A 23,881-nucleotide genomic window follows, 5' to 3' on the forward strand; every position below is an offset into this window, starting at 1 on the left:
CATTACTGTAACATACTGCTAACAGACCTCTCTGTCATCACTGACTGACCCTGGATCAGTAGCGCTAGTGATATCTCCACTAACTAAGGCTTATGTCCTAGTTACGTTTTGTAAGTAGGATTGTAATTTTTCCACCTGACGGAGACCAGCAGCTTGCTTAGCTATATACAACGATGTCTTGAACAGGACTGAAGAATCAGTGCATCTATATTTAACCATATGCACAAGTGTATTAGTGTATATTACAAGTCATACTGTTTGATTCCGTCTTTTTATATTCATTTATATTGCATTTATCTCATTGAGAGAATTATTACATGTTTTTATTATTCAGCCATCTCTGTCATTGTCCCTGACTAATAGTCATCTTAATATCTAAAGGATAATACACTACGGTGGCATGTTCTGTGTTTCTTGTGTCTCCTATTTTCTCGATGTGTAAAGATCCTCAGCTGGCACAAAAGAATCAACACAAGCTTCAAAGGAATTTATTTAGCTCTATGATCGAAGCACCTGAAAGGTCTGTTTTTCACAGTTATCCAAAGTGGTTGTCAGACAGCCAGTCTGACTTTTCAAGGCAGCTTATATGACTTCAGCACACGGGACTTAAAGGTTCACTGTATTTTTTTGTATTTTTTGTACTATTGTATCATTTGTTGTACTTGTGAAACTAGCATTTTTTTGCACTAATTTAGCACATAGTCCCAATAGCCTGGACTCCTTTCTATCGTCCTGCCATGCACTGTCATCTACTGCACTTATTCCCTGATCTGCTGTCTCTGTAAATTGCCCAACATATCACTTAGCTTGTAAGCTCTCCGGGGCAGGGATTTCCTTTCCTATTGTCTGACTTTGTTGTGCTTATTGTATTACAATTCCCTGTACTTTATTGTCTTTGTAAAGCACTGAGTACACTGTGGGCGCTATATAAATAAATATATTCATACATACATGAGAACAAAAAAAAAACAATTGAGGGACACATTGTTTTACCTCACTCCAGTTGCTCACTGTCCAATCTGATGGGCATAAGATATCTCTATTGCAGGAAACATAGCCCTTGGGTTTGGTAAGATGCTGGCAGGCCTCAGAGGGAAGAGCTTGTTCATCAGACCCCACAGTTCGGATACAAAGAACAGTCCTTTTCTTCTCTCCACTAGGTCCACAAGTAGTTGAGCATTGTTGCCATTCTCCAGCCCACCATCTACAAAATATGTTTAGCAGATATTATTCAATATCAAATGTGCAAATACACATTTTTAAACATTCCTCTTTTAAAATGTGTAAGTCCAACCATTAATATTATTATTTGTATTTGTTTATAATTTGCCAACATATTACGTAGCGCAGTACAATAGGGTGGGAGCATAAAAAACAATAACATTATAAACATTAACATACATTGTAACAGTAGGTAAGGGGAGCCATGCCCCTGCTTACAATCTATAAGGAAGGGTAAGTGGAAACCTAGGGTAACATCAAAATAAACAAGAAATAAACTGATGGTCTTCCCTGTGCTTCCCTGGACTAGGCCTAGTTTACTCCCTTAGGCCCAAGGTAGGCCCTGAGTCCCTCTCAGATTCTGGGTGCTGTAGGGACAAGCTCCCTTAGATTGGGACATTGCCCCTGTAGTGTGCAATCATATCAGGGACACAGGAAGATGCTGCACGGCACTTGCTGTCTTGGACCAGACCACCACCGCAAGCCAAAGAGAATCTCATCATGGTGGGACCCTCTGGCTTGAGTCCACCCCAAGTAGAGGTGGACGCCATCGCTGATGGCGAAGGCGTGGGACCAGACGAATCCTTTTCCTCAGTTGGTGGTACCAGGTGCTGGAGCACCTGGCAGGTATGATACAGTCAACAAGTGCCCCAACTACACTCTCTTACTGTGGACAGCGCTGTCACACACACTTGGGGTGGGAGAGACAATTGGGGCTGGACACTGGGACACTGGTGCCCCCTGCACCCGATTATTGGGAAGTTACTACATATCTGTGTATACATATGTATGGTGTAGCTGCATTACTCTTTCTGGTTATAAGTTGCGTGTTCGGTAAACCTGCCAATATACTGTATACTGCATGTGTATTTATTGTATTGGGTCCTGTGAGTAGGGTTATCTGGCACTGCCCAGATCCTTCGCAGGTGGAGGCACTGTCACCAGAACCAACCAGGTACACCCCAGGCTCCCAGCAGCAGCAGTTCAGGCCTCCTGTGAGCCAACAGGTAAAACGCACCACATTACACTCGGTAGCAATCTCTCAGCGGGTGGGGGAAGCGGCGCTACACACAGTTATACACAGAATTGTATAAAGCGTAATAATAAAAATTACTTTCCACAGTATTTATCTAAGTATTGGCAAGTGGAATTATTTTTCTAATCTTCAATTGCATTGCCAGAACAGTGTCAGAGAACTTAAGAAATGCATTGTGATATTACTTGAAGATAGAGCTGAGAAATGTTTCATTGCATTTCGTGTAAGTTCAGATAGAATCAAACAGCTAACTCACAGTAACATATCCTTGCAGTGACATTGTATAATGTTAACATGATTATACAGTATCAGTGCATAGTAAGAAAATACATTTCTGAACAACAAGCATGCTTCAGTACACAAGATGCCTAAGGTATTATTTTTTTCTACCCCCAAATAATGATCTTACTGTAAGTAATAACTGTTCTGCCTCAGCAAATAAATTGCATTCTGATTCTTGCATATCTTTCTTTTACAAATCACTACAGTATTATACGGTATTTCTTATTTTTAAAAGCATCATACCCATCAAGAATGTCCATTACCTGGTGATAACTGTAAAAAAACAAAAACAATAAGAAAGAAAAACCTAACCCTGGCAAAAATGTGAAATCTTATGTTTTTATTTTTTAAATAAATCTGTTCAGTATTTGATAATAGTGATTGTTTTGTTTGTTGTTTTATTCAACTCTTAATCCCATTTTAATGCGTTTTAAAGCATCTTTTGATTTCTAAAGCAGGTTTTAGCCCAGCTCCCAAGCAGTGCAAGATATTTGCAACACTTTCCTGTAGGGATGATTTTGCAAATGTTCCCAGGAGTTTGAGCTGTAAACTGTAACTATACAGTAGATAATGTTACCTTCGTAATATGAGGATGCATTGTAGTTGCTGAGTTAGGCCGTGCGTATAGTGCCCGCGACGGGCGACGGCGATGCGACGTCGCCCAAAAACAAATACATTGCCGCCGCAGTGTGCGCTTATATTAAGCGCAACGGCGACAATGCGACAGAGCGACGTTGCGTCGCCAAAATTGGAAGTTGGCAATATATGATTTTTCAAGGGCTGTCGCCCCATGTCACAGCCCCTGAACCAATCAAATGCCAGAAAGCCCGTCGCGCCTTACTCTGACTGAAGCAGCCATTATGTTAGGCACACAATCAGGATTTTGACAGATTAATAACAGGAGCACCAAACGATTGTTTGCTTAGGTAAGAATGCAGAATTATCATTATCACGTGCTTTATATATATACAAATAATAAAAAATATAAAGACAAAAAAACTTGGAAAGTAGTATTACTGCTTTAATTTATGTGAAAACGGAATTATGTTAGCTTCAGTTTTTATTATAATATGGCCATTTCCATTGTCCCATAATTGGAAAGGTTTTTTGAAGGATGGTAATAAAAGATGGTTAGAGAAACTAAATATTGTACAGTATGATACATAATTAGATACAGTGCCTGATTTAAGCTAACTTGTATTTTCAAGTGGTGAAAAGTCGATGGATATGACCACAACTGTGACATACAAATTATACAGAAATGAATTATAGTGTACCGTAACTAACATTTTGGACATTATAAATATACAATACCTATTAGTCATTACAGTATATACTGTATATAGAAAAGAAAGGATGTAACAGGACGCTAGTATACCTGATGGGTTAATAAATGCAAATGCAACCAATACAAAGTGAATATGAAAGGATTCAATGCGTTTCACTAGGCTTCATCAGGACGCATCAGGAAGCCTAGTGAAACGCGTTGAATCCTGCTGTGGGGAGGACTTACGATCCAAGTACTTGCAGCCGAGTGTCCCGATAGAGCTACTTTTCCCTTAATGAGAGTCGTCACCAGAAGTGACGTACACGGATGTGAAGGAGGCTAGCAGAGTGGGACCAATGGAGCACTAGGATTGTTTACAGAGTCATCTTCCGTGATAGATACATTTGTATAAAATGTGAGTGTTTTATACATAATCTGTTTATGTGCAATATACAACTCAACCCCGTTATAACGCGACCTGTTACAACGCGAATCCGCTTATAACGCGGTGCAAGCGTGGCTCCCAATTTTCGTATTTATGAATACTTTACAACACGATTATTGGTGTCTTAAAAACTTTATTGTACAATGCATACAATTGTACATTATTTCTAACGTGATCCGCTTATAACGCAATGTGATTCTTTGGATCCAAAGAACAGCGTTATAAGGAGGTTGAGCTGTATATTCTATTGGATATATTACACTATTGTGAGCTCTCTTTCTCTCGAGTTGTACTGGAGACAAAGGCCCTGATTTAAGAAGAGGGACCATTGTAGTGCTCCCATCAGAGAGAGGTGGATCTATGATATGCTATCTTTATTATACAAATCTGTGAGTGGGACCAACATCTTTTTTAGTCTAAATTCACTGTCACTATTGGCTACACCATTATTGTTATTTTTTTATTCACATATTCTTCATGTGAACTACAAGCGCTCCCCTTACTTGGAAGTATACTGTATATATCCTGGCTGATGAATCAGAACAGGTGGTAATAAACCACCTACTAAATGGAACAGAATATGTTTGTAAATAATGACATACTAAACAGACTGCTGCTGATTTGCACAGATAAGGACAACTGTCCCCAAGTAATTATGAACGTAGGTAAGCTTCCAGCTTACAACATCACATTAGGAATGGAACACCATGTTATAGCTAACACAAAGCTGGAAATGCAAACAAGATCACTGCATTTCTCTACAGAATGCTGCATTTATTTGATTTGATACTGTATATTCAGTTTACTTTTCTTTAATTGACATTTAGACACAAGACAGATCCACAATGAATATTCACTCATTGATACTGGAGATTTTTGTCGTCCCTGTGATCGCCTTAGGACACCTGCATTACGGTTTGACAGGTCTACTTATATAGTCTCACAAATCTCTGTCTACTACTCCTCTTAATGTATCTTCTATTAAGCCTGTGCTGGGATCAAACTGTGATAAGAAATTATTTGTTTTACTTTTACCAGTGAATACAAAACTCAATGGTTTCCTCCCCCCTCCCCCTTTATAGGGCATACAACAAGCTTTTGTTATCTGTATATACAAATTTGGAGGCAAAACACAACTCTAAAATATCTCAAGGAAGGAGAAGAAAGAAAAATCAATGTAATAATTGACAATAGTACATGACTCCTGTGTCATTCTTCATGTCTCTGATTCTTGTGCAAAGAAGAGCGCTCTTAAAACAGTTTCTGTTATATTATATGAAAAATGTTTTGTTTTTCTTTCTGAGAGACTTTCAACTTATCAAAAAAACATTATATAAAAAAAAAACAAAGAACCTTAAACGACATAATATGCAACAATATGGTTACAAAGTCGCTGTGAACTATTTGTGAGCAGCACAAGAAAAAAATGATAGCATATACCATAAAAAACTGTGTCCCACAAATTTGTTTGGATGAAGAGTTTCTATTTTATACTGTACTGTACACTAGGGGTGCGCTAACTGGGGGGCGCAAGATTTTTCTTGGGGGGGGGGGGGGCGCGGGCAGTTGCAGAGGCCCTGCGCTCTTCCCCAAGGCATTAAAACTAAATGCTGGGGATCGCTTGAGGCCTCTGGAACCTAAACTTACCTTGCTTCAGCCGGCGTATGGAAGTGTCTCCATGGCAACGCCATGACGCCACGGGTCATGCGGCGTGACGTCACACGCAGGTTGCCACATGATGCTGCTGGTGACGTGACGTCACATGACCCTGCACGTCATTTGACACCACACAGTTCAGGGGGGGAGGGCATGGCACCGGAGGACAAGAGGCAGGGGGGCGCAGGGGCAAAAGTTTGCCCACCCCTGCATGTACACTGTGTAGCTGCAGTCTTCGTTTAGTTACCATGTTCAACAATTGGTATTTTATGGGTTTCTTCAATCAGTAAAACAATTACATTTTCTTGATAAAATGCAACTTTCACAATAAATTACGGTATATTAAATGTCATTCAGTAGGAACTTTGATTCATGTTTAGTGTTGACTTGAGATATTCCATTACCTGGGGTTTCAGCACTGTCAGCAACAACTGATAATGTAAACTTCAGCTGTCTCTAAAAAGTATTTCTTCTGTCACCTAGAATACGAATGAATACTCGAACAGTGGACTGGGAATTACATTTAAAAAGGTTTATGCTTGCCAACATGAGAAATACATTGAATTCTGTTGTATCCATAATATCCTTCTGTGCGCAAGATCTGCAGAGCTCTGGTAAAGCAGCAAAATATGTAAAATCCTATATGGTTTTTCTTTAAATAAACTAGTTCTGTAGTATTATATAATACTTACTGGATTTTTTTTTTGTTATTGAACTCTTAATGCCATTTTTAATGAGTTTTAAAGCATCCTTCGATTTCTATAGCAGGGTTTTTACCTCACCTCCCAAGCAGTGCAAGATCTTTGGAGAAAACAACAGGGGCGCAAATTTCATCCAGCACATGCAAGGAAATATAAAACAGAACAAAAGATAGTGCAACACTGTATATCAAATAAAACAGCATGATCAAATCTTTGAACTTTAGACTCACGTATTGCACGTGGCAAACAGGCAGTATGGTTATATGAAGTAACCAACTCTGAAGACCTCCAGGTAGGTACTTCACACCATCACTGGCGACAACTCAGATGATCCATAGGGGAAATAGAGGGAGGGGGACCCCACATGTAGAAGGGAAAAAGCAAAATATAGTGTACAATTGCTTTCATTAATTTAAAACACAAAGTAGTGCACTTACACGTGTGGCTTTGTAATAGGCATTCAGACCCCCCCAGGGTCACAACACAAAGGCAGGCAGACGTCACTCCCAAAACAGCTTCATATCCTGCTGCACGGCCGATAGGCAGTCACTTTGGCTGAATAATGAAGTCCACCGGCAGTGTATGAATGCCCCCCCAAAGTCCCTGTGCTGTACAAACTCCGCCCTACGCGTTTCGACAGTCCGTCTTCCTCAGGGGATGTAAAGTAGTGTGGTATATCCCTCTTTTAAAGCTGCAGTTCAGTATTTTTTTTTTCTTTTTTTTTTTTACTTCAATAGTTTCATGTGTGCAATCTCTAATTACCTAAAGAACTGTATAGCTGCAGGTCAATTCGTTCTCCATGTATTGATAAGCGAAATTTGGTGACATAATTAGTGCAGGGATCTGTTTTTCTTCTGCTTGTCTCTCAGTGGAAGCTCCTGAATATTCATGAGCACTCCTGCACTGATATGTGCTAGAGGGAGGGCAGGGCTGACAAAGGGGAGTGCCAGGGCTTGTGACAGGACATGAAGGAGCAGTGCTTTAGAAAATGGCTGTTAAAACAGAATACAAGAAAATTGGTCTTTCAAATTTGTTTTTTTAAAAACAGAAAATGCTAAAAGTATTTTTTCTTACTACAGAACTGATTTAAAAAAACACACATGCAGGATATTGACTGAACTGCAGCTTTAAATAGCATCTCCGCCATCCGATTTGAAGTTGTGTCGCGTCATCGATGACATAACGACGCTTGCCGGCGTCCGACACGTCATCGCGCATTGACATTCTTGACGTCATGACGTAATCAGGGGCAGTACACATCCTGAGCTGAGTCCTCGGTGCATTGCAACACAAGATATTATACTATTACCATGGAGACCAAACAGGCTTCCAAAATCGCATTGTTAAGTCACCTCTTTTATAGCTGTATTCACACATAGGGCTAGCAATGTGCACAATACAGAAAAGCTTTAATCTAACAGATACACATCGTGTAATTTAGCAAAAACTCTGATATAGACACAAAAAATAATACAAAATAAACATAGATTAACATAGATACACATTAAAGAAAAATGGCATCTAAAACACAAGGAAATAAGTGTTAACACATAGATGTCATAATTAAAAATACATATTAAAAAATTAAATAGAAATCCCTTGTCATTAATTTTAATATAGAGAGGTAAAAACCACTCCATCCCTAAAAATATAAATATGATTACCGTAAAAAAAAAGAAATCAATAGAAGAACCTCAGATTTAAAATCAATGTAAGTGGATTCAACCTTTACACGGAGCATTAAATCCAGGATATCAATATAATGACAACAGAGAAAAGCACAACCTAAAAAATCCCCTGTACCTGTAAAAAAGATATATATATATATATATATATATATATATATATATATATATATATATATATATATGTACAGTGTTCGACAAACTCGGTCACCTGGTCGCCTGGGGCAACTCGAAATTGCCCCTTGGCGATTGGCCCAAGCAGCCCACGTGCTGCTGTTTAAATTCCCCCACTCGCGCTGAATTTCCCCGCGCGCTGAAGGAGAAAAAAAAAAGCCGGAGACAGGTTTATGTTGCTGCAGAAGCTTACCCTGCCTCCGGCTCCCTGAGCAGTGCCTTCCCTCCCTCCTTCCCCCTAATGGCCGCCGCATAACCCAAATGGCCACCACATACCCCGCAGGCCCCCACATAACTCCGATGTCTCCCGCAGGCCGCCGGATACCCCGCAGGCCCCCACATACCTCTAATATCTCCCGCAGCCCGCCGCATAACCCCGCAGGCCCCCACATACCTCTGATGTCTCCCGCAGGCCGCCACATACCTCCGCAGGCCCCCACATACTTACGATGTCTCCCGCAGGCCGCTGCATACCCCCGCAGGCCACCACATACTTCCGATGTCTCCCGCAGGCCGCTGCATACACCCGCAGGACCCCACATACCTCCAAAGTCTCCTGCAGCACCCGATGACTTCCACATACCTCCGATGGTGAGTGGGACTCCCGGCGCCGGTTCTGCTCGGGCAGCTCTGTTTCTGTGAGTGTGTGTGAGTGTTTGTGAGTGTGTGTGAGTGTGTGTGTGTGTGTGTGTGTGTGAGAGAGAGAGTGAGGGGATGGGACGTCTGACTGGGTCTCTCTGTGTTACTCTCTCTGTCACTCTCTCACTCTCTGTCTCTCACTATCTCTGTGTGTGTGTCGCTCTCTCCCTGTGTGTCGCTCTCTCCCTGTGTCGCTCTTGCCCTGTGTGTCTCTCTCGCCCTGTATGTCTCTCTCGCCCTGTGTGTCTCTCTCGCCCTGTGTGTCTCTCTCTGTGTTTCGCTCTCTCTCTGTGTGTCTCTCTCTCTCTCTCTGTGTGTCTCTCTCTCTCTGTGTGTCGCTCTCTCTCTCTGTGTGTCGCTCTCTCTCTGTGTGTCGCTCTCTCTTTGTGTCGCTCTCTCTCTGTGTGTCGCTCTCTCTTTTTGTGTGTCGCTCTCTCACTCTCTCTGTGTCGCTCTCTCTCACTGGGTGTCGCTCTCTCTCTCTCTGTGTGTGTTGATCTCTCTCTCTCTCTGTGTGTGTCGCTCTCTCACTCTGTGTGTCTCTCTCTCTCTCTGTGTCACTCTCTCTCTGTGTGTGTGTGTCGCTCGCTCTCTCTGTGTGTTGCTCTCTCTGTCTCTGTGTGTCGCTCTCTCTCTCTCTCTCTCTATCTCTCTCTCTGTGTGTGTTGCTCTCTCTCTCTGTGTGTCGCTCTCTCTATCTCTCTCTCTGTGTGTGTGTCTCTCTCTCTCACCCACACTCTGTCTCTCTGTCTGTCTCTCTCTCATACAGTCTGTCTCACACTCTGGACCTGGATATCTTATTTACCCTATATATCTTAACTGCCCTATACGTACACCGAAATAACCTATACTGCTTTCTTTCAGATTTGACTCTCAAGTTTCACACAGGAGACATCGGAATCCCCCCTATCCCAGAAGACAGGCAAGAAACACTTCCCGTCCAACATATACCATTGCTGGAATGAGGGTACCTGGACTGCGGATCAGGTAAGATCACACACACACACGTAACAAGGACTAATTGTAGTATAATGTAATACAATAAATAAACGTATGTCAAAAACGAATGTTGTTCTTACTAGGAATTTATTCAATTTATTTTATTTGTTTTTATTTAAAGCGGGCCTGGGGGTGGGGTTGGGGGTGGGACGGGGGTGGGGTTGGGGGTGGGACGGGGTTGGGGCTGGGGGTGGGACGGGGGTGGGGCTGGGGCGGGACTAGGTGGCGAGTAGATTTTTTTGGTTCGGCGAGTAGATTTTTTTGGATCGGCGAGTAGATTTTTGGGTGATTTGTCAACCACTGAGTGTGTATATATATATATATATATATATATATATATATATATATCAATGTTTAATGGTAGATTTATTATTACACCAAAAAGGCATTTATGTCAAAATCGACATTTAAACCTTTTTGGTTGAAATGTTTTAAGACGATCTCCTCTCTTGATCTACATGCCCCACTTTCTCTCTGCCGCACTCGCCCTTCTAACCCTAGACCCTGGCTAAATTCCCACACGCGCATGCTGCGTTCCTCCACTCGTTCCTCTGAACGCCTCTGAAGGAAGTCTCACACTCTCGCAGACTTCCTTCACTACAAATTTATGCTATCCTGTTTCAACTCTGCCCTCTCGCAAGCTAAACAAGCCTACTTTTCTGCACTAATCAACATGCACAAGTCTAACCCATGCCGACTGTTCTCTGTCTTTGATACTCTACTTAAACCACCCTCAGCTGCCTTTCCTTCCTCCATCTCCACTCAGGACCTTGCTGACTATTTTAAGGAAAAGGTGGAATCCATACGTCAGAACATCCCCTCTGTTTCTTCTTCCCATCCTACACCTCTTCCTAACTCTCCTCCTGCCTTCCTTGACTCTTTTTCCACTGTCTCAGAGGAGGATGTGTCGCTGTTGATCGCCACTTCTCCCTCTACCACTTGCCCCCTTGACCCCATTCCCTCCCATCTCCTAAAACCTCTTGCTCCTACTATAATCCCTACGCTCACACACATTTTTAACTCCTCCCTCTGCTCTGGAACCTTTCCATTCTCCTTCAAACATGCAACAGTCATACCATTATTCATAAACAGCAAGCTTGACCCTACCTGTCTTTCTAACTATCGACCTGTTTCCCTCCTGCCTTTTGCCTCTAAACTCCTTGAACGTCTTGTATTCTCTCGCTTGCTCCATTTTCTCAACACCTATTCTCTCCTAGACCCTCTACAATCTGGCTTCCGCACTGTTCACTCCACGGAAACAGCCCTCACTAAAATAACTGACGACCTCCATGCTGCCAAAGACAGAGGTCATTACACTCTGCTCATATTACTCGACCTCTCTGCAGCATTTGATACTGTCGATCACCCTCTTCTCCTTCACATTCTCGATACTCTTGGTATTCGGAACAAAGCTCTATCCTGGATCTCATCCTACCTCTCCCATCGTACTTTCAGTGTCTCTTCTGCTAACACCTCTTCCTCCTCTATTGATCTCTCTGTGGGGGTACCCCAGGGCTCTGTCCTGGGACCTCTTCTCTTTTCTCTGTACACACTCTCTCTAGGTGACCTAATAACATCTTTTGGGTTTAAATATCACCTCTATGCTGACGACACACAAATATACTTTTCAACATCTGACCTTACACCTGCTATACAGACCAAAGTTTCTGAATGTCTCTCTGCTATATCATCCTGGATGGCCCTCCGTCGCCTTAAACTCAACATGGCTAAAACAGAGCTCCTCATACTTCCTCCCAAACCTGGCCCTACTACCTCCTTCCACATTACTGTTGGAACTACGATCATCTACCCAGTAGCCCAAGCATGCTGCCTAGGGGTCACACTCGACTCCTCTCTCACATTCGCCCCTCACATTCAAAACATTTCTAAAACTTGTCGCTTTTTCCTCTGCAATATAACAAAGATACGCCCTTTCCTCTGTTGCTCGACTGCTAAAACTCTGACTCAGGCCCTCATTCTCTCCCGTCTTGATTACTGTAACCTCCTGCTGTCCGGCCTTCCTGCCTCTCACCTGTCTCCCCTACAATCTATCCTAAATGCTGCTGCCAGAATCACTCTACTCTTTCCTAGATCTGGCTCAGCATCTCCCCTCCTGAAATCCCTCTCCTCGCTTCCAATCAAAACCCTCATCTCACACTCCATTCTTCTCCTCACTTTTAAAGCTTTACACTCTTCTGCCCCTCCTTACATCTCAGCCCTAATTTCTCGCTATGCACCATCCTGACTCTTGCGTTCTGCTCAAGGATGTCTTCTTTCTACCCCCTTTTTATCTAAAGCCCTCTCCCGCCTTAAACTTTTTTCACTGACTGCCCCACACCTCTGGAATGCCCTTCCCCTCAGTACCCGACTAGCACCCTCCCTATCCACCTTTAAGACCCACCTTAAGACACACTTGCTTAAAGAAGCATACGAATAGCACTGTGAACATTCCGAACACATGATACATAAAGCTTGGCCCCCTGCAGACGCACTTACCAGAACTCCCTCCTACTGTCTCTGTACGTTCTCCCTACCTACCAATTAGATTGTAAGCTCCTCAGGGCAGGGACTCCTCTTCCTTAATGTTATGTTTGTCTAAAGCACTTATTCCCATGATCTGTTATTTATATTATCTGTTATTTTTTCGATTACCACATGTATTACTACTGTGAAGCGCTATGTACATTAATGGCGCTATATAAATAAAGACATACAATACAATACGATAAATCCAAAAGGACTCTCTCTTTGACAGGGCTATAGTTCTATGAACACCCCTCCTGTGGGCAGACCCCTGTTCAATACCCATATACTTAAGGCCAGATGGATCAGAACAATGACATCTCTTAAAGTGTAGAGACACATTATGGGTCTCCAGACCTATGCTAATATTGCGTATATGTTCTAAAATTCTGACCCTAAGTGGGTGAAGAGTACGACCCACATATTGATACCCACAGGGGCAGGTAAGAACATATACTGTACCACATATTGACTTTGACAATGAATGAAACTCCTTATTTTTGATGTTTCCTTTGTTACATTTGAGATAAATGAATCAGTCTTAGCTACCCCAAATTTGCAGGCCTTGCATTTATCGCACTTAAAAAAAACATTTGGTTTAGTGGGTAACCATGTTTCATTACTACTGTAGTCACCACTTCTTTCTTTAAAGCACTACGTGCCAGATTATCTTTAAGATTTCTTGCTTTAGTAAACACTAATTGGGGAACTTCTGGCAGATAGTCTTTAAGAATTTCATCCTGTTTTAGGACATGCCAATGTTTACGAACAATCTTTTGTATTTGATGCGATTCCCTGTTATATTGTGTTATAAAAGGGATAAAGTTATTTTTCATCTCTCTTTTCTTAGGTATCCCTAATAAACTGTTACGGTTTAGGTTCGTAACCCTATTTTTGGCTTCCGTAACCAAAACAGGATTATATTTTTGCTCTAAAAACCTTTTTTCCAGCACTTTAGCTTGTTCCTGAAATGTGCTTAGCTTAGATCAGTTCCGCCTAATACGACTAAACTGGCCATGAGGAACATTTTTAAGCCAGTTCTCATGATGACATCTAGTATTAAGAATGAAACTGTTGCAATCAGTACTTTTAAAATAAGTATTGATATGTACTGTATTAGATTCTATATAAATCACTAAATCTAAAAAAGAGATAGTTCTAGTATTATGTGAATCGGTAAAAATAAGATTGAGGTCATAGGTATTTAAATATATTAAAAACTCCAACAGAAGGGTCTCAGGTCCATTCCAAATTAAAATAATATCGTCATATCGTCTATGTAGTGCCGCCACAAGACCAGGTTTGCATCAAATGGGTTATGATGGAAAATAACATCCTCCTCCCAGATACCTAGGATGAGATTAGCATAGCTGGGTGCAAACCTGGTCCCCATGGTGGTGCCACACAACTGTAAATAAAATGCACCATCAAACCAAAAATAATTATGTTTTAAAATATAATTAATGCCCTCTAAAATTAAATTGATTTGAGCCAGATCCAATATTTTTTTAGCCAAAAGAGTCCTCCTAATTGCATCACACACCTGCGTATGATCTATAACTGTGTACAAGGAAGGCACATCTACTGTACATAGTATATATTCATTTTTCCACTCAATATCTTTAAGTATATTTATTATATGTGTGGCATCCTTCAAATGTGACGGCAAGTCCATCACATAACTTTGAAGGAATATATCTATATACTTGGATAGGTTCGATGTGGCTGAGCCTATACCCGATATGATGGGTCTCCCTGGTGGTCGTACTGGATCCTTATGCAATTTTGGCAAAAAGTAATATACTGGAGCTTTGGGGAAAGGGACACTCAAATACTTGAATTCCTGATCATCGAGAATTCCTTAATTTTTACCTTTATTTAACAAGATTTCCATATCGAAGAGTCTCTTAGAATGTTAAGCGACTCAGTCGCTTATAAGAAGTTAACCACCAGCCCATCCAAAGAATTTTCACATTTGAAGGATACCACTCATATAATAAATATATATATATATATATATATATATATATATATATATATATATATATATTCTTATATATATATATATATATATATTTATATATATATATATATATATATATATATACATACATATAAACACAGTTACATCCAAGTGAATCTTGGTTTATGCTCAGCAATGAGGGAAAGGGAGAACCCAGTATATGAAGGGCAGGTAGCCAATCCAAAGACAGGGGTGTGTGGGAATTCCTCCAATGCCAGAGCAGAGAGACAGAGCTGCAGTGATTGCACGCACAGGTGATAGTGCTTGCAGATCCAAGGGGAGGTCTGTCTGAGAGCTCACCAACTCTGCAAGAGGGAGCTCCAGCCAAACCCAGGAACGGATTCCATACAGTTTGTAAGTTTCGCAATCTGACAAATAAACCAAATTCTGTTTTTAATTTTTCCAATTACTGGAGAATCATTTTGTTTCCATAATGCTGCCATCTCTCACCTCGTTGCTGTTGCAAAATGTGCAATGAGCTTGTTCTTTGCTCTGGACATCTGCTGTGCTGGCCTGCTTAACAGAAACAGCCAGGGGTCAAACGGGAACTTGAGGTCTAAAATCCTCTGTAGCCAAATGTGAATTTTCTGCCAGAGGGGCCAAATCCAAGGGCAAGACCACAGCATATGTAACAAGTCCGCTTGCTCTCCACATTGTTTAGGACAATGTTTAGGGAGTACCCTGGTACACATTTTGAAAGTTTTAATGGGGTTAGATACCATCTCATCAAAACTGTATATGCATTCTATCCTAAATGCTACTGCCAGAATCACTATACTATTTCCGAAATGTGTCTCAGTGCCCCTCCTGCTGAAATCCCTCTCCTGGCTTTCTATCAAATGCAGTATCCCACACTCAATTCTCCTCCTCACTTTTAAAGCTTTACACTCTTCTGCTCCTCCTTACATCTCAGCCCTAATTTCTCGCTATGCACCATACTGACTCATGCATTCTGCTCAAGGATGTCTTCTCTCTACCCCTTTTGTATCTAAAGCCCTCTCCCGCCTTAAACCTTTCTCACTGACTGCCCCACACCACTGGAATGCCCTTCCCCTCAATATCCAACTAGCACCCTTTCTATCCACATTTAAAACCCACCTCAAAACACATCTGCTTAAGGAAGCATATGAGTAACTACATGCCTGATAAATAACACCTCATACATTAACCTTTTCTCCTTGCAGAAGCATGTACCAGTACACCTTCCTACTGTTTCTGTGCATTCTTCCTACCAACAAATTAGATTGTAAGCTCTTCGGAGCAGGGACTCCTTTTCCTAAATGTTACTTTTATGTCTGAAGTATTGTATTGTATTATATTGTATGTCTTTATTTATATAGCGCCTTTAGTGTACATAGCGCTTCACAGTAGTAATACATGTGGTAATCAAATAAATAACAGATAATATAAATAACAGATCATGGGAATAAGTGCTTTAGACATAAAAGTAACGTTTCGGAAGAGGAGTCCCTGCCCCGAGGAGCTTACAGTCTAATTGGTAGGTAGGGAGAACGTACAGAGACAGTAGGAGGGAGTTCTGGTAAGTGCGTCTGCAGGGGGCCAAGCATTATGTATCGTGTTTAGAATATCCACAGTGCTATTCATATGCTTCTTTAAGCAAGTGTGTCTTAAGGTGGGTCTTAAAGGTGGATAGAGAGGGTGCTAGTCGGGTACTGAGGGGAAGGGCATTCCAGAGGTGTGGGGCAGTCAGTGAAAAAGGTTTAAGGCGGGAGAGGGCTTTAGATACAAAGGGGGTAGAAAGAAGACATCCTTGAGCAGAACGCAAGAGTCTGGATGGTGCATACCGAGAAATTAGGGATGAGATGTAAGGAGGGGCAGAAGAATGTAAAGCTTTAAAAGTGAGGAGAAGAATGGAGTGTGAGATGCGGGATTTGATCGGAAGCCAGGAGAGGGATTTCATGAGGGGAGATGCTGAGACAGATCTAGGAAAGAGTAGAGTGATTCTGGCAGCAGCATTCTCCCCTTTACAGTATGTGTTATTTATATTATTTATAAGGGGAGTACTTCTCCCCTTTACAGTACTGCACCGACACACTTTATTCGAGCAAATACCCAGTATGTACCTGGCAGATACCTGGAAAGCGCCGCTCCTCACCTCTGACAAGCCCCGTTGCGTTTGCCTTCCCAGCCTGGGTTCATGCCTTGCTGACGGGCGGCTGATCTGTTAAATGATAATGATTAGGATTTAATAGGCTGCAATGCTTCGCGTGTCTACCAGATGGCATAAATTCATGAATTGTAATACAGTATATATATATATACTGTGCAGTATTGCAGCCAGCGGGAATAAAATGCTTCAATCCCTGCCTGAAAATACCTCAATGCACTCGGGCAGAAAACAGTCACAAACCTCAATACACCCGGGTATACCCGAATTCGTGGGACTAGCCGAGCTCGAATAAAGTGTGTCGCCAGTGTATGTGTTATTTATATTATTTGTTATTTATATGATTGTCACGTATATTACTACTCTGATGGCTGGGAGTTATTCTCACATAGAAAGATGGCCCACGTGACACTAGCCATCACAGTGGCTATTGCCTATTTGTTGGAGAGTGAGTTTCTCTCAGGACCACCTATTTAGGCAGCTTTTTTTCTCTATGTCATTGACCTCAGGGGATACTCTCTGTATAGTGATAGAGACTGATGATTCTTTCTGTGCCAAGGCACCAGTAATTTGAAGAGGTGTGTGAGCAGGATTGCAGCAGCACAAGTTGCATGCTCATGCATGTCAGGTCGGTGTTAGGGTTGACAGAGCAGGGCTCTGCTTTAGCCCGTTATGGAACCTCAGGTCAGCCTCCACCTCCAGCATACAGGTATCAGAGGGGTGTAGTCATCTTTCCCAAGGAGTGTCCTCCATGGTGTGGGAATACTTACAATTGTCCTCCATGGCTCGGTGAGTGACTTTGCCGTAGAACACTGCATCCTTTATAGTGGTGTGTAGGGGCAGGAGTGGATGCTGCTTGGGGATGAGTGGTCAGGCGGAAAAATCACTGAACTCTGTCAGAGGCACCTCCAGCAAACTGGTTCATCCTCACGTGCATCAAACAAGAATCATCCTCCTCCAGGTCACCGTGAAAGAGACACCACCCACGGCAAGAGGCGGTCATGTACTCCTCCTTGATGGCACACCAGACGAAGGTGGGCAGCATGGTTTGCCCCTGCTGTGAGAAGTGATGCTGTTACTTTACCACACATCTCCATGCCTATGGAACCTTCTCCTTTACCCCACAATCGCCATCACTACCACAGATACCACAGGGCAAGGGAGTGAGAGCGACAGAGTGGGACAGGGTTTGGTGTTACAGAACGCCTATTGTATCCCTTCATGTGGCATTGTTCCTGGGTGCAATGTGTGTACTGTGGGCAAATTTTTAGTAGTGGTGACATACTTGAAGAGTTCCGGACATGAATGGTGAGGCTCAACCACCCCTGGCAATTCCACTATTTGGAGTGGTGATGGTCAGCCATTATTCCGTGCTGATCCTGTTCCTGTAATTTTGCCTCCTCAAGTAAGTGGTGAGGAAGATATTTCGTCTTCTGCATTTCCACTTTGAAAGCAATTGGCTTGAACCAATTCAATATCTTTGTCCTACTTTATCTTACGCTCACTCCTGGACATTGTTCTTTACTGTCAGGGTCTGTCACTATACAGAACGCGGAATTATTTGACAGTCATCATGACACAGATGTGTGCTAGCTACTGACACTGGTTGCATCTTGGCCATTTTTTATGTTTGGGGCTGTGCTGTGGTGCATCATCATTGTTTTTGAATGATGGTGTGTGATGTTAAATAATGCCTTACTATTATTCTCATCTCCAACAAATAAGTTCTCATTCTATTTGTTTCTGCTACTTCCTACATGGCCTCTTCCTCTGACATGGATTAAGCACCGCTATTTTTACTGTGTTGCTGTTCCTGAGTCTTCTTTTCAAATTAATATCATGCAACATGTCTAATTGCATTTAATTGCAACATCAATCATAGTTCAAAGACATATTTGATAATAAATATTAGTTACAGTTGTTACCTTAGATAATCATGTTTTTCTAGATCAATGCTGTCCTCATGGCCTTTTTTTCAAATGGATTCCATACAATATGACAAATTACATGTACTTTCATTCATCAATCATAGGCATATGATTAATAATTACAATTTATTACTTAGAAAATCCATTAGATTAATAATTATGTTTCTCTTGTTCAAGACTGTGTTAATGACCGTTTTTTCAAATTACATTGCATTTAATGGCATCCAATCATAGACATATTTAATAATTTCTACAAGTTACTGTATTACCAAGATATTTTAGTAGTAACATTAGTCGTCGATTAGATTACGAACGATAGAAGAAAATACGCCTTCAACCTACCGTATGTTAAATTGTAAATGATGAAAAATGACGTCATGATTTGAAGTTATTATGTTTAATAATGAAAAAGAATGGTATGATCTGGGTGCCAGTTGACCCATCACTATCTAATTATTACTTCTTGTCAGCCTTATACTTTTTCCTCTGCCTTTGTGAGCCCAGACCAGATGGAGTCCAGTTTGAGTAAGTACTGTCAACTCATGTGTCTTGTTTGCCAACCTAGATATTATCTTGGTGACTGTTGTATCCGCCTAGTATTTTATGCAAGTTTAGTCCTGATACTGATACTGAATCCTATTGGTTTTTCAGGCTCACATAGGAAAAAAAGAAAATCACATAAACAGAGAATAAAAGAAACCTATAATTAACATGTGCCCTGTAACTTGAATATACCTGTATGGAGCACTAAATCAGGGAGGTAATGAAGGACATTAAATGTAAAATAATTCAAAGCAGCTCCATCGCCGCAGACAGTGTCCCCAATGCCACAGATCTTTGCTTGCTTGTACGTGTATATAGGAAACATTTACTGTACAGAATGCCACAAATATGCATACACACATATTTGAAGATTGCTGTTAGGACATATACTATGGAAATAGAGAGAGGTGCATCCCTACAGTTAGTAATAACTATGTGAGACTCTCACTACTCCACAGCTGTATATACTGTATTGACCTTTTACTTTTCTATTGATAGATTACCTGGGCAGACAGTCCTGTTTGTTGCACTTCTTCTGCTTTGGCAATGGCTGCATGTCTGGATCACAGAAAGTATTTTTAACTACTCCTCTCCCCTTGCTCACACATCGGACAATCTGGCGCTGAACACCTGTGAGACAGATATCATGCAATTTGTTATTTATTCATAATAGTTTGTCCTGTGTCAACATGTATATTTGGTAACAACCTAAGCCGACCCTTATTTAAAATATTATAAAAATGGACCTGACATTTTTGGGGGAAACATACAGAACCCTCTTGCAAAACTGTTTACATAGTTCCATGTATAGGGAAGAATTAATATTTTCCTTATAGACTTTTTAATGTTGAGTAAGGTAGTCTTTCATACTTACTTTTTTGATAATTACATCCGTAGATTAGCAAAACTATAAACACAACATTCTACCCATATCTGCAAATACAAAACAATATATTTGTGTCCAGCCGTCCTCCTTGGTCTTCATGCCACAGAGTGCCTCTGCCCCCTTACAATACAAGAGGACGATGTACACTCCACAAACCGCGAGTATTTTCACTGCACCTTGTAACTACTGTACAATGTTACTGCAATTGATTTCAAAATAATTAATCATTGAAAGTTAGTGTTTTTACCCCCCAGACATTAGTGTCTTTTATCTGTTAACCCCATCTTCATCATCAGTGACAACTGGAACAGAAGAGCAAGATACCGCTAGGAGTGTGTACTCACACTGGCCCGTGTGAGTATTGTGATATATTTACTACTAATACCCTTATACCTTACCCTTACCCTTTCATCACCTGATATTGATTGGGCAACACCTTTAATTGAACAAGATACCAAGATAGGATCACACTCACACTAGTCCGTGTGAGTGCCAGATTATACTATATAGAATACAATTCTTGGTGGTATATAAACACACCATCCCCCCCCCTCATTGACGTGTATACAATTATATGTGTTAACCCTATCCTCCTTTCTGTTTATACAAGAGGAAATCCCCCTGAAGCGGCACTGTGAACCAACGAAGCAAGTGGCCCATACTTCAAGAAGAAGAACCCGCATCGCAAGAAGAAAAGCCTCATCAGAAGTACACGGGACTCCTAAAGAAACTCCGATGCGACTGGGCTTACACAAGGCCGTGTAAGTCTTATATACCTTTATTTTATTTTATTTTCACCTTCACACCAACACACATACACCCATGTGTGCCTATCCTCCTAATTAGACATTAGACACCTGAGCCACCACACCCGCTCAGGTTATAACTGCTTCACCTTAAAAAGAGCAATTATCAGTTCTATAACACTGCCTGTTTCCAACTATTGTGCTCCCCCATCCTTTTTGTATTCATTACCTATAAGGGTCCTGGATAGATCCTGCTGGGGTTCCGAGTCACAAGAGGATACCACTCGAAAACCATTTACAGGCAGTATTACACTACTCTTTTCATACTTTTGCACATTAGATATAACAAACAGAGATAGCGCCCGGGTACCTTCTCAAACAAATGCATCCTCTACTATCTATATTTGCTCTGACCTCACTTCTTTTCAAACTAGTGTAGCCATGCCTGGTTTTGGCTAACAGTCTGCCCTCCCTGTCATGCAAGCCCTGGTAACAGTGCAGGCAGTTACAGGACCAATCATGAGGTTCCCCACAGAAGCAGCTCCCTCGAGTGACAGGGGAGGAGGTGGGACTAGGCCTGTGTTCTGTCCAACCCTGGGCTCAGACCTGGTAACTTCCCCCTCTGTACTTAGGGAGTTGCACTTCCTATATTTAGCAGTTGTATCTACCATTGAGAGAGACTGGTAACACACAGGGTTGCCTTCATATTGGCATCTCCTGTATCTCTTCCCCTTGGGAGAGAGTGAGTGTTTACCATTCCCCTGGTCCTGCTAGAGGGTCAGGGAAGAGTAAGGACTCCTGCGGGTGCCCTTGGCCCGGAGTGGAGGTCCAGGGACCTTCCGGAGGTTGGAGGTCTGTATTGAACTGTACTGGACAGAGACAAATTGTTATACTGTGCGTGCAGAGGAATAAACCGGTTCCAGTTAATTGTAACTCCTGTCTGGTGTGCAATCTTTCTGGGGGAAGTGGAGTATGTTTCTTCTGTAGGAGATTGCCTCCATACATCTGGAGACTGCAGCAGATGGAGGCGCTGTATCACCAGAGATAAATGTTGGGTATGTACCCCAGAAGCCTGTTCAGAAGTCTCCACAACAATCGGCAGACCACTCAGCATTCTGTGAGCCAACAGGTAGCATGCACCATACACCTGGTAAACGAGGAATCTCCCATAGAGTGGGGGAAACACTGTTACACTACACTTTTCTTTCTACCAGCCACATTATACCTCTAACTCCTTTCATATATCTTCATCTTTCCTTCCTTCTCCACTTCTCAGTTCACATGAACTCCTCCCTCTAACACTACACAGCTATACCCCCTGCACTAAAACACACCCCTACAACTCTTCCACACACATTCTCTTTCTTTTCATGTGTCTCCTTCTTGCTTCTGGGGATATCTCTCCAAATCCTGGTACCTGTCTCATTGCCTCCTACACACAACTTCTACTCCTCTAACCGTCTGTTACCTGTTTTTCTTCCTCCATTTCACTGTAGGACTATGCTGACTACTTCAAAGCGAAGGTGGATTCCATACATCAAAACATCTCCTATGTATCCGCCTCACATTTTACACCTCTTTCTAACTCTCTTCCAGCCTTCCTCAAGTCTTTTTCTGCTTTCACAGAGGTGTCACTACTGATCTCCTCTCCTCCCTCTACCTCTTTCCGGTTCCTCATCTACATCAGGAGGCACTGCAGGCCCGGATGGAGTGAGGACAGATGGTTGTATTACTAGGTCCAAGATGGCCTCCAATAATACTAGTGCTAAGGGTATGGGTCATTTTTTAGGGATGGGTCTACAGACTTAGTCTGTTCACAACAAACAACTGCCACAGTCGAGGGTGAAGAGTTCACCATCTAAATCCCTCCAGCATGCCCCACAGTTTCTAAAGACAAATGTAGGAGGACCCATGCAAGAGGTAATAGAGCAGGCCAAAAGGTCCAGGAAATGACAGTGCGGAGGTTGGCGATAGAACAGAGATTATGTATTCCCCCTGAACCTAGGGGAATTTTTAATTTATCATTGCACGTGTGGACGGCGGACCTGGTCCTTCTATTAGAGAAGGGACTTCCTTTTTGTCCCAGTATTAGATCTGACCCATTTGAGGTATTTGTTGATCTGAACAAGTTCATCCGAAAGCTCACACTAAAGAGACATTTTCTATTAAAGAAAAGGGACAATTTGATACCAATATACTCTTGTACTAGTGGGGTTTCGGATGAACCGAATTTGGATCATAATGTGGACTGTGGTGAGCTGTCAATTCATGAAATTGATGTTCCTGACTCTCAGCCCCTTCCGAGTTCTTTCATGGAGGATACCTGTTCAATTATTAGAACACCTTTTAAGGCCCGATCCTGTTTTTCCCATATCAATCTAAAGGGAATTTTATAGACACTTTTTATACGCTTGTTCTTAGTGATCTACAGAAAATATGCATTAAATTGAATCAATATACGTATCTATCAAAGGGCGAATTTAAGGCCCTACAGGAACTTAAAGAGTATAGTCAGCTTATTATCAGGTAGGCTGACAAGGATGGAGGCATGGTCCTACAGGACAAGGCTACCTACCTTGCTGCGGCTACACGGCTTGTATCTGAACCTGTGTCCTATAAGACTCTTCCCCGAGATCCCATCAAGGACTATCAGGCCTTGTTGCATGTGCGTTTTTATATCTTCTGCTATATTGAAGATAATGCACTAGGGGGTGCGCTTTTTTTTTTCTTTTGTCATGTAGTTATCTTTAGGGAGTGATTCTCCTTTGGATACAGCTGCCCCCCATCACTGGATTTGGCTTTTTTTGTGGCTTCATCATATGGTCAAGATTGGACTATTTATATTGGACATTTTGGTTTTTCCAATTGGACAAATTTTTCGTCCTGGTATTGTATTATATTTAAGTATATTGTTGGGGCATATTTTTCTCTGTGTTGTAGCGCTGTTTTGTTTTTCTGTTATATATATATATATATATATATATAAGTTTGTTTTTTTA

General features: G+C 41.7%; 2 protein-coding genes across 2 annotated transcripts in view; one reads left to right on the top strand and one right to left on the bottom strand.

The window, feature by feature from the left end:
- Nucleotides 1–23,881, bottom strand: part of ADAMTS12 (ADAM metallopeptidase with thrombospondin type 1 motif 12) — a 609,209-nt gene that overhangs the window by 100,448 nt on the left and 484,880 nt on the right. The window contains exons 17-18 of the mRNA XM_075587768.1: nucleotides 19,754–19,880; nucleotides 994–1,204 (exon numbers count right to left, since the gene is read on the bottom strand). Coding sequence (XP_075443883.1) covers nucleotides 994–1,204; nucleotides 19,754–19,880 — 338 coding nt within the window. The remainder of the gene's footprint in view (nucleotides 1–993; nucleotides 1,205–19,753; nucleotides 19,881–23,881) is intronic.
- Nucleotides 22,626–23,881, top strand: part of LOC142468366 (uncharacterized) — a 32,366-nt gene continuing 31,110 nt past the window's right edge. The window contains exon 1 of the mRNA XM_075574880.1: nucleotides 22,626–22,653. Within this exon, the coding sequence (XP_075430995.1) occupies nucleotides 22,626–22,653 (28 nt within the window). The remainder of the gene's footprint in view (nucleotides 22,654–23,881) is intronic.

The sequence above is a fragment of the Ascaphus truei genome, chromosome 1, assembly GCF_040206685.1.
Source record: "Ascaphus truei isolate aAscTru1 chromosome 1, aAscTru1.hap1, whole genome shotgun sequence".
Taxonomy (NCBI): Eukaryota; Metazoa; Chordata; class Amphibia; order Anura; family Ascaphidae; genus Ascaphus; species Ascaphus truei.